Source organism: Chanodichthys erythropterus, chromosome 22 (genome assembly GCF_024489055.1).
Source record: "Chanodichthys erythropterus isolate Z2021 chromosome 22, ASM2448905v1, whole genome shotgun sequence".
Classification (NCBI taxonomy): Eukaryota; Metazoa; Chordata; class Actinopteri; order Cypriniformes; family Xenocyprididae; genus Chanodichthys; species Chanodichthys erythropterus.
The window spans coordinates 21,790,690-21,807,674 of record NC_090242.1 but is presented as its reverse complement, the minus strand read 5'-3'; the positions used below and the strand labels follow the sequence as shown (position 1 = coordinate 21,807,674).

The window sequence follows — 16,985 nt, the reverse complement described above, 5'->3', positions numbered from 1 at the left end:
TATATATATATATATATATATGAACTATGAACTCCAATGAGCTCCATGGAGAGATCATGGATAAATGATTACAATCATTATGTATGTATATACAGAGTAGTGGCCAAAAGTGATGTCCAGCCTAGGAAAATTGACATCTTCACCCTTTATTCAAACATGATTTTAATTCTATTGCTTAATTGTGCAGTATTAAAATAAATATATTACAGTACATGATATTTTGTAATCATATTGCTTAGCTGTGCTTGAAGTCAATTGCTTTATTTGTGATGATGCAATGAAACATTATAGAGAACTAACATTTTTCCCATATATTGATGGTTTAATCAAACTTGTAGGGTCATTAAAAATAAAAATTCCCTTCGCATATCCCTATTGGCTACTGCTGTATATCATTTTCTCAGCTAACAAACAGGTACATCAAGATAATTTATTGTGACTAACTGACTGTTATTCTATTATATTCTCAAGTAAGATCGTTAAATAAAATGCAGTGTACAAACATACCAGCATACATTCAGCATACAAACATTCCACTTTTAATTCACTTCCTTTATAAAATCAAACAACAAAAGCATTGCCAGCTCTGAAGCCACAACAAAATAGCTGGCAGGAAATTGCCTTTCCTGAACACCTGTAACAAATGTGGACACTGGGAAAACAGCTCAACACATTTAAAACATTGATTGCAATTATACAGAAATAAAATGACACCAACAGCTCTGACTTTAAAAAACCTGAACTAATTTATAGCTGCATTTTGGATATATTGTGCAAAAAGCAGTGGATTCTGGGTTTTAAGAAGGATTAAATACAAAACAAAAATTAAAAAAGTTTTAAAATAATTTAAAAAATAATTCACAAGTACATATATAAAAACCAAGTTTGTTGTTGTTGTTGTTGTTTGTTTTGTTTTAGTTTTTTGCTGCCAACAGCATATTTAAGCATAAATTAAGTTAAAGCAATGCTTATTGTTGACCTGGAAGTACAAACATCGACACTCTTCACTTTTTTCCTATTTAGTCTGTTCTGTAAACACATGTCCAACAGTTTTCATTTTTCATTTTTTTATTCAGATTTTCTGAATAATAAAAAAAAAAAATACACCTGAATTGTGGTGAAAATGTTCAGTCACAATATGATTTATTTCTGCTAAATAATATTAATAATATTAAACACTTTGGGCACCTTTATATCAAACAATGAATATGTCCACTTCTATGAAAACATGCACAGCATATGTAGAGTATTATTCACAACATAAATTTAGAGTACAAAAAGTACAAAACAAGCAATACTACAATCTAAATGTGATACAGTGGAGTCAAGTAAAACAAAAAGGACAAGTTGACAAAAAAAGGAATTAAATAGTTCCCCTCAGAAAATACTGGGCCTCAAGATGTTCCTCTCTTGATTGTGCTAATCAGGACCAAACGGAAACGCCACTTTCAGCAGCACTTGCAGGTCTTCACAATCATATTTGACAGCTGTTCTACCTGAGAAGTTACATTGAGCATTATTTAGATTCAATTTCTGTTGAGCGCTGATGAAAGTGATCAAATCAATTCTGACCTTATGTCTTCGCCCCACATAGTAAATGATGGTCAGTGGCTCTAGATCCTGAGGTACGCAGCAGGGTTGAGCGGATGCACCAGGATTATGATGCCTATACAGTGCAAGAACCTGTAGGCAAACAAAATTGGACAATATCAGAAACATCATTTTAAAACGGTCCATTTATGAAACATCTGTTAGTCTTGGTTAATACCTGTGAGTACTTATTTTCTGAAGACCAGACGTAAGAGCAAGAGCCAGTGCAATAGTTGGCATTGTAACCAGAAGGTTCATGTATCCACTTCCAGCCCAGGTCTTTGCGGAAATCAATGTACAGGCTCCTCACACAACAGCCCTCAGACTTTCTGCATTAATCATGAAGTTGACAAACTGTAAGGCTTTTGATATAGAACATAAACATCATATAAGGAATGTCAGCTGAATCATAAAAGGCTCACTCGTTACAAACTCCTTCAGTTTGTCGTTTTTTGCGAGATTTTGATGGGCTGTGGCCGTCAGCAGGAAGCGACATTACCAAAAGGTGGGGCTTTGGCTCTTGTCCTTCTAAGCTGGCTTTATCGCCTCTCATCGGTACAACTGAACCTGCATACACAAGTAGTCATTTTATCTTGTTCTATAGACCACAAGACATACAGGATTTTAATTTGAATTCACAAACCTGCTATTCTGAATTCGAAATCATCTTTCTTACATCCACAGGGCACTTTCAACTGAAATCCTTGCTCCACCTCTATGAATTAAATGGTAGAGAAAGTTTAATTTATTATCCATACATTTCATTAATGTAATTGTCACGATATGAGGGTTGCAGCAGATGAAATAAAGAGATGGTTTGAGGCACAGCAGTTCACATTTAAATATAGCTGCGGGCAGCAATGACGGGCCCAATCCCCGGCACCACCGCCACCCTGGTGGCTTTAGGACAACTGTGCACTGAGGGCAATTTGCATTTAAAGTGAGTACATGTAAAATGCTCATTGTGATAAAATGGGATTGTGATAAAGACTTGCACATATTTTTTGTTTAAGGCCAGTTTTGCACCTGCCAGCTGCCATTGACGAGTGGCAGTAACGTTTAGACTTTTTTAAGTTATATTCAACTGCCTAGAAACAAAACAGGTCTCAAAGCTGTCTAAATATGTTCACCACTGCCCATTTATGTAAATAATAAAAAGTTTAAACTATTTAAAATCGCATCTTGGTAAGTTAAGTCAACATTTGAACCGTTTATTTTTTGTTTGTATGTTTGTTTTTTTACATTTGATTATTAGAGTAATTAGAACCCAAGACTTACATTTAAAAGTGTAATCCGGCAATTTCTCTCTCAAAAAAAAATCCTGTCATCACCAGAGCGCAATGAATTCTGGGGTAGGCAAGACCGCGAAGGGTCCCCTAGGAGGAGGATATCAAATTCCAGAGCGTGCGTTTTTCAAATAACCCAAAATAGCTGACTTCCTGTTGAGCTGGCATATGGCTATGAGCATGAAAGTTTTTTTGGCACTATGAGATCCATAAGTGTACAAAGTTGGTTTAGGTGAAAAGAGGTGCGCAACAGAGCCACTCAAACACAACTATAGAAAAGGATGCACCACAGAGCCCCGGTTTTTGAGCATGTTAAGAGCCCCAAAAGTGCCTGAAAGGAAAACAAAAGGGCCCTTCACCCTTAGGCCCTAATAACTGAATTCAAGAAAACAAAATACTCAGGTTTTTAATGAATGACTTAAGAATAGGAACAGAACAACCATCAAAAACACAGATGACAACTTAACAAAATACAGGGCTTAAGTACACAGACCAAATTAATCAAAGAAATGTGAAAAACTTAAGACAACTTAAACGACTGGTAACCAAGAAAACTAAGAGAAACAACTGAAAACTAAGATGCAGAACTACACCTGAAAGGGTGACACGTTTACAATGTGACAGGATTTCTATAGCTTTCATTTATTTGTATTTCAGTTAGTTGCCATGGGCCATCATCTAATATTTCTATTTTTATATATCAGCTTTATTTCAATTACTGGAAACAATTTTTAATAAAATTTTTAGTTTTAGTTATCGATACCAATACTTTGTAGTTTTTAATAATCTTTACAATTTGTGTAAAAACTTGGGGATAGTTAAAGATAGTTTTGTTTTGTTTTGTTTTGTGTGTGTGTGTGTGGGGGGGTTAGAACATTTGGGACAGCTAACTTCTAATTAGATATTAAATTTAGTTAAAGCTGCTGTCCGCGATTTTTGGCCCTCTAACGGTTAATAAACAGAACTGCACGCATCTTGTGGAGGAACATTCTAGCCGGAGCTACTTTTCTCCGTGTATGTCTATGGCGAGTCACACAGTTACTGTGATACTCTGCGGCGAGTCCCACCAGTCTGGTCTGAAATAGTCTGAATATAAACACTTATTATAAGTGTACCATAACGATACAGGGTAAGACAAAAACACGGTTTGGAAAATGGATTCATGTTGTATATTCTCATTATATAATTTTTGTAAATTTTTAACACAAAAAAGTTGCGGACTGCAGCTTTAATTAAAATTTGTTTTTGTTTTTTTACAACATTTTTTAATGTTTTTAGTTTGTGACTGCCAATTTTGACATTGGGTATTTTAATAGATACATTCAAGAGGGTCTTATACACATAGGATTTATACCTCTAATTTATACAGCTAAAATACAGCATAGTGTACAACAGTACACTTTGCTGTATTTTAGAGTTATAAATCCTGTGTGTTTGTGAGAAACTATTATCTAACATCATAAAATTAACCTAGCTCTAAATGTGGCAAGCAGCACTCATTCTCACCCGTCTTCTGCAGCCAGTCTTTTAGGGTTGACGTCACATCAAATGAAATCCACTTGCCAAGCATTTGATTGGTAATGAAGCGTGAATTCAGGTAGCGCGCCTTGTCCCCAGTGTCCTGGTACAGCTCCAGTCTCTGCTCTGATTTAATTATTTTGGTCTCCTTGATGCGCATTCGGAGCTCCGCCTGGGAGAGCATGGGGTTTGAACCCAGTTTGTCCTTTATATCTGTGATGTTGAACCATAAGAGCATGTCTGGGTTTTCTTGCACTGGTGATAAGATAGAGAGACAACTGTTTGGAAACAGGTCTGGAAATAAGCATGTATGTGTTTTTATATTTTTTAATACATTGTATGAATGGAGCAACAAAAGAATGAATAAGTATAGAACAAAGGGTGTGTTTTGGATGAGAATAACAACAGGGCTCCGTATGTACCAATAATACAGTCATCCTGTACAAACAATATGTTGGTGCTTTATAAAAGTAATCAGTTTACAAAATACAGTCTAAAGGTAATACTTCAATGATGACTCAAGTTAATTAGAATCATTTGAACAAACTCATATATACATTTTTAAGAGACAACAACAGGTCAAGGGTTTTTGGAGTTGAGTGATACATAAACTAATATAAAAAGTATCACCTATATATATATATATATATATATATATATATATATATATATATATATATATATATATATATATATATATATATATATGGGGTGACTGTTATCATTGTCTTTGCAACCACCACCAAAACATCCCTGCAGCGTTGTCATATATTAGTCCATATATGGATTTAAGAGACAATAATAAATCAAGGGATGTTTGGAGCTGAGTTATACTGTAGTTTACCAAGAAACACTAATTCCAGGATCTGAGTCACTTCATTAACATTCTCTTAGCAGCCTTCCTTCCTGTTTGTGGTCAGATAATTTGCACACACCCTCAGTTCTCTGAGGAAATTGCAGGCACATGGCATCTTAGGCTCTAACACTAAGAAAGGCACTGTAATATTACAGTAATCAACAGGCAAGACAATAGAGAAAAGACAGACCCACTCACTTGGTCTTATTGTGAACTTGTGAACCTCTTTAGCATAGTAATCCTCCTCGGTAGGATCTTCTGCATGCTGGTGTACGGGATCCGCCAATTGCTCCTGGTTTAGTTCTACAGTGCTGTTGTACAATGAGATCAGTTCTGCTGGGATGTTTTCTAACTCCTTTTCATCATCTACTTCTGGTTCCTTAGGTAGTCGTAGCTTGCTGAGGATCTGTCCTCGAATGGCTTCAATGCGTTTTCTCTTTATCAGTTCCAGGTCTAAAGGATTGCATGTTGACAATGCTTTGCTATAGAGCACAAATCCCAACAGGCATTGCGATACCAGAAATAGACTCTCTGCCCTCATGGTCAGCGTTGCTGGAATTTATCTTCAGTCTTTGAGTGTGGCAGGTTACAAGATGGTTAAAGGGACTCAAGCACTTCTAGATACAATGCGTCACTTTAGCATTGCTACAGCATAAGCTGGTGTTGTCTTCTTCACTTCAAACCCAACGGCCTGAATTAGAAAGCAAACATCACAGATATATAGATGCTGGTACAACAGCCTCAATGGATCTGGAAAAAAAACAAAACTTACCAATCAATGAAGTCAGAGGTCCATCGAACGTACACAATAGATGTCCTCACAAGCCACCATGCTTCATTTACAATACATAGTTTCCACTCGATAACCTTAACGATTTCTTGCGTCCAGCTCAATAGTAAAAAACAAATACACGTATTTGAGGTTCAAAGTAATATTAGTTATTCTCGCGTGCCATCTTCTTGTTCTGAACAGTTTGCTCTCAACTTAAGGAATGACAAAAGAGGAAAAGGAAGCAGCACAGTTTAACCAAATGACACAACACTTCCTTTGCAGCAGAGTAGTTTCCCCCTGAAGATTTAACCCGCACTGTGGACAATATGTGAGGCAAAGGTTTTAGTTCAACTCATGATGGCTCATATGCCTGGAGTCAGCTGGTTTTTGCTATCCACTCAACAAATAATTAAACATTTAGAATGAAACAAGATGTTATGAATTCTTTTCCTAATTAAACAAGAATTCATGAAAGAATCCTTAACAACCTTCTTAACCTACATTAAAGCCTTTCTAGGCCTGTTCACTCCAGGAACGATAGCTATAAAGATACCTATAAATATATAAGCATCCACACCAATGCATGATAACTTTATATTTATTTAGTGCAGTGCAGTTATGGTGTCTGCAACTTTAAATGCTCAAGCTCTTTAAAGTTGGGTGGATTCTGATTGGCTGTCAATGTTTTCATTGTTCATCAGCTGAAAAACAAAATTCTAAACGTGATTCCAATGAAATCATTATTCTGTGACATTATCGTTATAGCTGTGGTGAGGACTTCCCTATTCTCATAGAATTAGAATGATTAATACTTTATGTACTTCAAGGCCTATTCACACCAAGAGTGATAACCATAAAGATAAGTATATTTGTGTCCATACCAACTCACAAGAACTTTCTTTATATATAGCGCATACTGTCATCACAGTTATCGGTCGTCTGCCATGTTAAATGCTCAAGTTCCTAAAAATCTTGTGGATTCTGATTGGTGCTCACTGTTTTTGCTGGAACATGCAACAGCTGGAAAAAAAAAAAAAAATCATTCTGGAAATGTGATTCCATTTCAGCGATATTGTTCCTCTGTGTTATTATCATTATAGTTGTGGTGTGGACTTTCCTATTCTCATAGAATTAGAATGATTAGTAATTTATTCACATTTGTATATATTAGTCGGGTTGGACTACTGACACCTAGTACTATGAGGGTAGCATCACAGCCGCCATTTTGAGATCACCTGACCAGTTAAAAATGTACTCACTTTATCCTGGTTACACAGGTTAGTATTACGGTAAACACTTTTGCTCACATAAATAATTGCTGACAGTGATTTGCTTTTTTGTCGCCACGTGAGGCGACCCTCTCCATATAAAGGTCCCGAAAACATATAAAGGTCCTGAAATAATTTGCGAAATCAAAGATCAAATGGGTATATGAGGGTTGTGGCCAGAAGTGATGCAAAATCTTGCCATAAAATAACAATAAATTAAATTTGCTACTTATCAGATTGTTTTATTAACGTCTACACCCACCCCAACCTTAAACCTACCCTTACAATAATGCAAATACAGTAATTAAGTGCTGTTCAGCGTGACAAAAAATTACACAATATTGATGTGCACATGCCCAGTAAGCCCTGATATGACTATAGGCTTGTTCGAGATACATCAGCGCAAAGTACCGCTAGAGCGATTCAAAAGCATAAGAAGTCGTATGCTCTCCAATCATTCTCACGATACTTTGATGTCATACGCCGATCAGTCTGTGCAGCGCCGATGCGTCTTGAACCAGCAGTGCTGCCAATTTAGCTATTTTGTCACTAGATTTAGCGACTTCCCTGCCCCTTTTGAAACTTTTTTCAAAAGCCTAGCGACAAATCTAGCAATTTCTTGGACAAACCTTTTTTAGATTTGTGACTCGCCCACTGATCTATATTTATATTAATATAGATCAGTGGACTCCCCAGTATGACGTCATCTAGCGACGAGTTTTAGCTACTTTCAACTGAAAGCATTTGACAACACTGCAAACAAGCCTAATCTGGCCGTAGCTGCATCCCTTCTAGCCCCAACTGGGTATGAGGTCATTTTGAACACAATTTGGCCAAACAAAGGTGCTCATCAAGTGCAAATTTCCAGAAAACTTTACGCTTTATGTTTACGTAAAAGGTGGGCGTGCGTTGGGGCTTCACTTTCTTTGACGTGTAAATTCCAGTGTTTTGCTGAACTTTGATGTCAGTTATCATGGCCTTTAGGCTACCGATATCTCATGTGTGAGTATACTTGTTTTGAAATACACTTTTCAAAAGTATTATTCATTTATTTGTATGTAAAACTTTTTTTTAAGAGAGAAGAAAAGAATGAGTGCACTTTTAAATAGGTCAGCTGGGTATGTTAAGGGAACAGTTAAAGCGCACAACACAACTCTGCTAGCAAAGCGGTTTATCTGTTGAAATATCTTCCACAGATTGTGTTTACAGAATGCAGATGCAACTTCCACAGAGGGTATCCTACTTTCAAACTTGAGAACTCGTAGAAGAAATCAGACAGATATTAACAGAGAATTAGCAGATCCACCAAATGATGACAACTGCACACTTGTCAATGTAAAAAGCAACCCTCCCCCAACTCTCTTTATGTCTAAAAAAAGAAACTGATTTTAGAGAGGAACTGATGAACTTCAGCTCAGGCAGGACGTGAAACAGTGCATTAAAATATTTCCAACGACCAGTGTTTCCATTTCTGAAATAGGTTGGTGTCAATTTTTTCATCGCCCATTCAGAGAACAGACAAAGTTGAGCCTTTGAAATATTGAGTTGTAAACTTCCTCAGTATTACATGAAACATACAGTATAAAATGAGCTTGATCTTACTTGCTCTTTTGTCTTTTTTAGTCTCACTAAAACAGTTAGAAACTCCACACAGGAAATGAGCAAAATGTGACAGAGTTGTTTCTCACTATCTACAAAACTCAGAGCCTGCTACAAAAAGCTTGTTACCTAAAGATTAAAAAACAAACAAAATAGAATTATGTACTCATACAACTGAACTGAACATCAGGCTTTTCTTTGAAAAGGTCCTTCCCATCAAACATTAACGATGAATGATTTAACAATGTTTGATTCAGAAATGATTCACCTCTGAAAACTGCCAAATTTAATTACATAAAAACAAAATACAATTCTATAAAAAGTGTACAAAAAATGTAGAAAAATTAAAGTATTGTTTGAGATACAAAGCACAAAAACACATTAAACGTACACATAAATCGGTCACTCGCTATTTCACTCAATAACATACTTTACTATACACCTTTACATTCACACACACCTTATATGAGAACCTCCTATCAAATATAACAAAATATTTTACCTTCGTTTCACTCCTCAAATGTCTGATCTGAAATGTGTGACAATCTGCAGTCCATTCTCAGCTCTCCACACCATATCTGTCAAAGTGGCGTAGAATGACGCACAGCTCTAGTTCAACTGTGCCCATGCCAACCGTGTGGAGTCTGTATCGGTCTGCGCCACTGTAAATGAGATCTGGCGAGCGCAGCTGTGGGCCTCCTCCGACAAACATCTCGGCAAGTTGATCCTGCCAGGATCCCAATGGTCGCCATGTTGCACACTGCAGACGATGCTGTCCTGGGCTCGATGGTATGTGGATATAACCATAACCATACAGCTGGCATCGCCCAAAAGAGTCCTGATGCCACACTTGTAGGTGAAGCTTTGGCCACCCTAGAAGTTGAAAACACATCCTATATATTAAACCATGTTTAAGTGGTTAGAAACTCTTTACAACACTAAAACATAATACAAATACCTTGTAGGCCCTTAGTAGTGTAGTGCAAATCAATGGGATGGCTCCAGTATGCCATGTCCCCTGTTTGAGGCATGTCCACTTGAGTTTGACCTTCCTTCAAACCAGAAAGAAGTCTCCATGCTCCTCCTGAATGGCATAAAGTGAAAAAGTTTTTGTAGTTAATATTTATGCAAACTTTGGCACATCAAGAATTAAAACAATCTTTACACTGTTAAAATGTAAAGAAAAAACAATAAAGTGTCTCTAAAATCTTTTTTTTTTTTTTTCGTAGTTAGTGTAAATTTTATTTTTTTAACACAGTATGAAATAGTTTAAAATAAAACAAAAAAAAGACACCTGTGTGTACACCCCATTTGCAGAAGAGGCTGTTCTGTGGAAAACCGGTGGCCCCAATGATCTGCCCAATTATATGCAATTCTGCCATGAGAGTCCTAGAATAACATTATGTAGTATGTTGGTTATCACATGCATCTGTTCAAATGGTCATATAACCAATTTCATGCACTGTATATGCATATTCCACTAATATATTTGTTTTTAGATTCAAGTATTTGCTGTTTAATTGTTCTTTTTTGCTCCAACAAATATTCACTATTTCTGTTGTGCTCATTTCATACTGTATCGTTGTTGTTTGCATTAATAAACTTCGTAAACTTCGCTTCATAAACATCTATAACAATGTCGCTTTAAATACACTTTCAGACTCGTTACGGGTTGTTTAGGTGCACTAAAACATATAACCGTTTTCGTTTTTAGCTAAGTCTTGATACAGATACAGTACCTAACTTCATCTTGTAAACGGAGTACATTAAAACTACTAGCAGAAGGCTAGCTAATTAGCGACCTGACTATCTAACGGTTTCACAACGCCGTAAACAAAGCAGAATGGTTACAAATTAGCACGCGTACCACGATTTACACAATCACCACAATCATTCATTGATCAGCAATGCTGGAAAAATTGTAAAGCGAGCAATAATGTTAATCCAGTAATAAGCGTTTGTTCACTGTTTACAGCGCCTTCATGTCGTCAAGGCTGATTTCCTTAGCAACCCACTTCCTCAGGTTTTCTTTGTTTTGGTTTAACAAGCTTAGTTACTGCCATCTGGTGGCAAGAGCTTGTTTTACATTGCAAGCAAAGAGGAGGGAGGACTGTATAGGTCAAAAATATTTCAAAAATAAAATAACAGCATTTATTTAAAGTAGAAATCTTTTTAAACAAAATACACTACCGTTCAAAATTTGGGGTCAGTAATTTTTTTCTTTGTTGTTTGAAATAAATTAATACTTTTATTTAGCAAGGATGTGTTAAATTTATTAAGTTAGTAAAGACTTGTATTGTTTCTATTTTGAATAAATGCTGTTATTTATTTATTTATTTATTTTTACTTTTTATTCATCAATGAATCTTGAAAAAAGTATCACAGGTTCCAAAAAATATTAAGCAGTACAACTGTTTCCAACATTGATAATAACTATTAACTATCAAATCAGCATATTATCACATCTGTGAAAGTTTCACAGAAATGCAGACCTTGTTATCCGCTAATGATATGGCTAATATATCAGATACAATTGGAGGGTTACGGAAGGAATTGAACAGCTGGAAATTTATGGTATGAGAGTGAATTTGAATAAAACAAAAGTTATGATTCTTTTCAGAAGAGGGGGCTCTTTAAAGGGTTAGTTCACCCAAAAATGAAATTTATGTAATTTATAACTCACCCTCATGCCATTCCACACCCGTAAGACCTTCGTTGATCTTCGGAACACAAATTAAGATATTTTTGTTGAAATCCGATGGCTCTGTGAGGGAGCAATGACACTTCATCTCTCAAGATCCATTAATGTACTAAAAACATATTTAAATCAGTTCATGTGAGTACAGTGGTTCAATATTAATATTATAAAGTGACGAGAATATTTTTGGTCCGCCAAAAAAACAAAATAACGACTAATATAGTGATGGCCGATTTCAAAACACTGCTTCTAAGCTTCAGAGTGTTATGAATCTTTTGTGTCGAATATGATTTGGAACGCGTGTCAAACCGCCAAATTGCTGAAATCACGTGACTTTGGTGCTCCGAACCGCGGATTCGACACAAAAGATTCATAACGCTCCGAAGCTTCATGAAGCAGTGTTTTGAAATCGGCCATCACTATAAAAGTCTTTTTTTTGGCGCTCCAAAAATATTCTTGACACTTTATTAATATTGAACCACTGTACTCACATGAACTGATTTAAATATGTTACCTTTATGGATCTTGAGAGAGGAAATGTCATTGCTGGCTATGGAGACCTCACTATATCTTAATTTGTGTTCTGAAGATTAACGAAGGTCTTACAGGTGTAGAACGACACAAGGGTGAGTAATAAATGACAGAATTTTCATTTTTGGGTGAACTAACCCTTTAAATAAGAATAAAAAATGGTATTTTGAGGGTGAGAAGATTGATGTGGTTAATTGTTATATCTGGGTACGTGGTTTACACCAAAACTGCCATGGTGGAAAGCCTGACAACATTTAGCAAGCCAAGGTAAGAAAGCAAGGCTTTCTGGTTTGTTCATAAGCATAAAACCACATGGTTGCACCATTATGGACCATTATGGATCCAAGATAGTGGCTTTGAGCCTGTGGAGTGTATTGAAAACATGCCTTTTCAGTTAGATGATGTAGGTAGAAAAACATGGGTTTCATGTATTAGAGTTCTGTTGTATTTTTTTGTTTTTTCAAGTGTCTGGGAGGCTCAAACTGTAGGTGATTTAAGAACGTTCACATCTATTCTGAATCAGCAATTGAGAGAAAAAGCACATAATGCATGGTGCACATCAGTTCTAAAATAATAAGTTGAATATATATTCTCAATGCAAGTGCTGGATGGTACAAGAAAGCTACATTGCATCTATAACATACTGCTGGTACAATCGTTGTTCCTGTTCAGATGCTCAGGTACACCAGTGACAGAGAGAATATCTGTAACTATTGTTAGTTAAGTTTGAAAACCTCTGTGATAGAAGATAAGAAGCATTTTTGTATGATTGTTCATAGTATGTGGATCTGCGTAAGAAATATTTGGGTGATCTCGCTCTTGTTGGTGACGTTTGTATTGATGTGTCACGTGTATATCGTGATTCCGAGTATTGATGGAGATTGGCACTGTATATATATGCCATGAATGAAGAAAAGAGCATCTGCAATGCTATTGTGATTGTGTGGAACTATGGGCTGAGGCCATGTATTCCTGAAATAAATAAACTTGAAACTTTAAAACCTGAAATCAGCATGATTTCTGAAGGATTATGTGACACTGAAGAGTTATGATGCTGAAAATTCAGCTTTGCATCACAGAAATAAATTAGATTTCGAAGTATATAAAAATAGAAAACCATTATTTTAAATTGCAATAATATTTCACAATCTTTCACAAATGTTTTTTTCTGTATTTTTGATCAAATAAATGCAGGCTTGATGAGCATAAGTGACTTAACTCAAAAACATTACAAATACTAATGTGTCCAAACTTTTGTCCGGTACTGTATTTATTTATGTAGCCTATTTATCTGTTTGTTTTGTTTGTTATTTTGTTGCTATATGGTAGTCACATTAAAACAGTATTTTTAACCATGCATTCATCGGTTGCTTTTGCTGCCTTTTAAAGTGCTTGTACATTTCGAATGTTATGATAATCAAAAAAAAAAAAAAAAAAAAAAAGGTAACCATTGTAACAATTTCTGAAAACATAAACCATTTTATGAACTGTGTGAAAATATTATTCAGTTGTGTGTAATAGGATACATAAAATGTAATAATATATGGCCTATATGACAGTTCCACTGAAGTTTTATTCTTGTTTTCATGAGCATGATTTGCAACATCATAACTGTGTATTTGTCTAAATTAAAATAAACATGTTTCCTTCTGTATGCTCAAGCAGTAACCCATTCATCAACATTCCCATGTTCATTGTTTATTTTTGTTAGTTCATTAGTTTATCATTTGTTAGTATCATTGTTAGTTTTTTTGGTAACACTTTACAATAAGGTTCATTAGTTAACATTAGTTAACTACATTAGTTAACATGAACTATTAATGAACTACACTTCTACAGCATTTATTAATCTTTGTTACTGTTCATTTCAACATTTACTAATACAGTATTAAAATCTTGTTAACATTAGTTAAAGCACTGTGAACTAACATGAACAAACAATGAACAACTGTATTTTCATTAACTAACATTAACGAAAATTCGCAAATACAGTAACAAATGTATTGCTCATGTTAGTTCATGTTAGTTAATGCATTAACTAATGTTTGACTAATTAACCTTATTGTAAAGTGTTACCGTTTCTTTATAGTGAAGAAGATTGGGATGATTTAAGTCTTTTAACTGATAGATTATAATTATGTTTTTGGAAAATTTGTAATTAGCTCCTCACGGTATGTTTCATGTTTCTGTCACTGCACGTCAACTTTTTAGAATGTCCCCTGAAGATTTCATGTTTATTTCATACTTTAATGTTTACACGGCACACTCAATAACAAGGGCACACATCTAGAGGACAGCATGTGCCAAACATAAGGTTTTCTTCTCCCTGTGGCCCAAAGCAACCACCTCAGGTAGACATCAACACCATATTTCATACCCTCAGAGACCACTTTGTACAAACACAGAGACAAATACTAAATATTTAATGTGATTAATAATGGAAACACAAGGGACTGTGTTCTGATGTAGATTCTGATGTAACCCTCAAGATTGAAATGATGTGGTTATGAGAGTTCAGATAAACAAGTGCATATCCTATTTTAATGCACATAATATAATAAAAATAATAGACTGTTTTTTTTTTGACATTTTTTTTTCTCTTTTACACAGCAGATGGAAATTCACACTTTGCTTCTACTACTACTACTACGACTACTACTACTACTACTACTAACTTTAATAGTAGGATATTAATTAGAATTTTTTTTCAAATGAAAGTAGGGCCTAAAATTTACTCTTGCCAAGCGACAAAAGCGAGTAAAAATGTATTTTGGTGAGCACAAGAAACTGTGTCAGTCACAAGATAGCCAGTAATATTTTTATGAATTCTAACAATGCAATGTTGTGAGAGCATGAACGTGAACAATGTTCTGTACAGCTGACAGTCAGTGCTGCATCATCACGAAAATTTAAGCCTTTCCACTGCAAATATTCAAGCACTAGAATACGTGAAATGGAATTTGCACTAACAAGCTATGTGGGAAACATCCGAAACTATACTGTTAGACATGAATGAAAAGCACTGTTTTTTTAATTTCTATCTTTGTTGCACTGTATTTATTTGTGCTATTGTTTGTAATTTGATTATTTGATCTTATTTTATTACTGACTGTTTACTTGTCTTTAAAAATGTATTGACTATTAAAATTATATTAATTAAGCTAGTAGTTTTAGCTGTGGTATCTAAATTGGAATAGAGGAATGTGAATTTTCACTTATAGTCTATCTAAAATATTGGTGCCATAATTGCCTGTTTTTGTTTCATGGCTGGTAAAAAAAATAGTTTTGTCCAGTACATTTTCTTAAGTTACCTGCCATTGGCAGGTGTGGCAAAAAGTTAGTTTTAGGCCCTTCATGAAAGTAAAGAAGTACCAAAAAAACTATATTTTTTTACCTGTATATACGCTGTAGCTATAAATATATATTTAAAAAAAAATTACAAAATATTCAGCCAAGCAACACGACTTGTACTGTAACAATTTTACGTAATATTAACAGTTGGGTACTTTGGTCCTCTGGGGTTATTTTCACTAGACAAGAGGGAATATATATATATATATATATATATATATATATATATATATATATATATATATATATATATATATATGTGTTGTTGTAACAGATCGTTGTAGCGTGTATTTATTTCTATATATATATGGTATTCAATGTTTGTCAACATTTGAAAGCTGAGACTTTGTTTCATGCCAAAAGTAACATGCTCTGTCTTGTCTTTTGCCGCATTGTCAGTGTCCTCTTTGCTCTGCAATGTACTTTTTTGCTGTGTGAGAACAATGACTACATTTACATGTGCACCGATAATGTGATTATTTCCAATAATCAGAGTAAGGACTTAATTGCAGTAACATGTAACAAACTCCTGTTTACATGCAATTTTCATTATTCTGATTATTCACTAAGAAGTGTGGTTATTTTTACTGCCATTATACAATTGAACAAGTCAGAAACAGTAGGTATGTTACTGCCCATTGTTTTAATCTACTTACATCAAATGCAAAACACATTTCTATGGACATACTGGAAGGTTGTAGGTGTTGTATGCGTTTACATACACTGCATTGCTTTCTTTATGCTTTCTCTGGATTAAGATACGGAGCGAGTTGTGTTGACAGAGTTTAGTAAGGAAGCTTGTTTCCACCACAGAATAAAAAAATGTAAAAGATAATTGTGAATTTTTATCTCACAAATCTGACTTTTTTTCTCACAATTGCAAGTTTGTACAGCCCATTTCTGAGGACAAAAAAGTCAGCTCACTTTTCTGTAATTTTCTTATAATTGCGAATTGTGAGCTAGCCTATATAAGCTCGTAATTGTGAGAAAGAAGTCAGAATTGTGGGATAAAAAGCCGCAATTACCTTTACAAAACATTTTTTTTATAATAGCATGCCATTCTTTTGCTATTTGAGCAAATGGGAACACAAAAATTAGGCTATATCTGCTCAGGGGAGTGTTTCCCATACAACGACGTGACTCGCTGCTTAACTACCATAGTACAATGCATTGTTGAAAAAATCAACTAGTCACGACTGTTTCCTGAAACCACATTTGTTGTTCAACCACAATGGTTAATGAACGCAGGTGGCAATTAATAAATTCTTTTAATTAAGAATTCCCCGGGCGCCACAGCAAAATGGCTGCCCACAGCATTGGGAGTGCCAATGGTTTGAAATGTGTGTGTTTACTACTCACTACTCCTAATGTGTGTGCACTAACTTGGATGGGTTAAATGCAGAGGACAAATTCCGAGTATGTGCCAACAGACTTTTTTCTGGATCTTCAGGAGGAGATTGGAGCTTTAACCTTAATTTCTACATTTCCAGAACTGTTTATTTCACACAGACATAAG

The 16,985-nt window shown here is 35.1% G+C and overlaps 1 protein-coding gene across 3 annotated transcripts; it reads right to left on the bottom strand.

The window, feature by feature from the left end:
• Positions 1–121: 121 nt before the first annotated feature.
• Positions 122–10,888, bottom strand: tgfb1b (transforming growth factor, beta 1b). Of its 3 annotated transcripts, XM_067375807.1 has the most exons (8): positions 6,023–6,319; positions 5,449–5,941; positions 4,383–4,649; positions 2,234–2,305; positions 2,013–2,157; positions 1,769–1,919; positions 1,573–1,683; positions 122–1,496 (listed from the first exon to the last, which is right to left on the bottom strand). In XM_067375807.1, exons 2-8 carry the CDS (start codon positions 5,789–5,791, stop codon positions 1,449–1,451), a joined length of 1,137 nt encoding a protein of 378 aa, XP_067231908.1. In that variant the 5' UTR covers positions 5,792–5,941; positions 6,023–6,319; the 3' UTR covers positions 122–1,448. The 3 variants fall into 3 exon arrangements, 1 of the variants encoding a protein (XP_067231908.1); XR_010893577.1 differs by lacking the exons at positions 122–1,496; positions 1,573–1,683; positions 1,769–1,919; ... (1 more) ...; positions 2,234–2,305; positions 4,383–4,649 and adding exons at positions 9,848–9,973; positions 10,184–10,278; positions 10,757–10,888 and having other exon boundaries at positions 5,791–5,941; positions 6,023–9,762; XR_010893578.1 differs by lacking the exons at positions 122–1,496; positions 1,573–1,683; positions 1,769–1,919; ... (2 more) ...; positions 4,383–4,649; positions 6,023–6,319 and adding exons at positions 9,392–9,762; positions 9,848–9,973; positions 10,184–10,278; positions 10,757–10,888 and having other exon boundaries at positions 5,791–6,000.
• Positions 10,889–16,985: the final 6,097 nt, after the last annotated feature.

Bases quoted from the DNA above. Each gene is read 5' to 3' on its own strand.
- tgfb1b (XM_067375807.1), bottom strand. From the start codon at position 5,791: ATGAGGGCAGAGAGTCTATTTCTGGTATCGCAATGCCTGTTGGGATTT. The intron at 4,650-5,448 runs GTGAGTGGGTCT...TCTTATCACCAG, and splicing joins CAAGTTCACAATAAGACCAA to TGCAAGAAAACCCAGACATG. The intron at 2,306-4,382 runs GTGAGAATGAGT...TTTAATTCATAG, and splicing joins AGACTGGCTGCAGAAGACGG to AGGTGGAGCAAGGATTTCAG.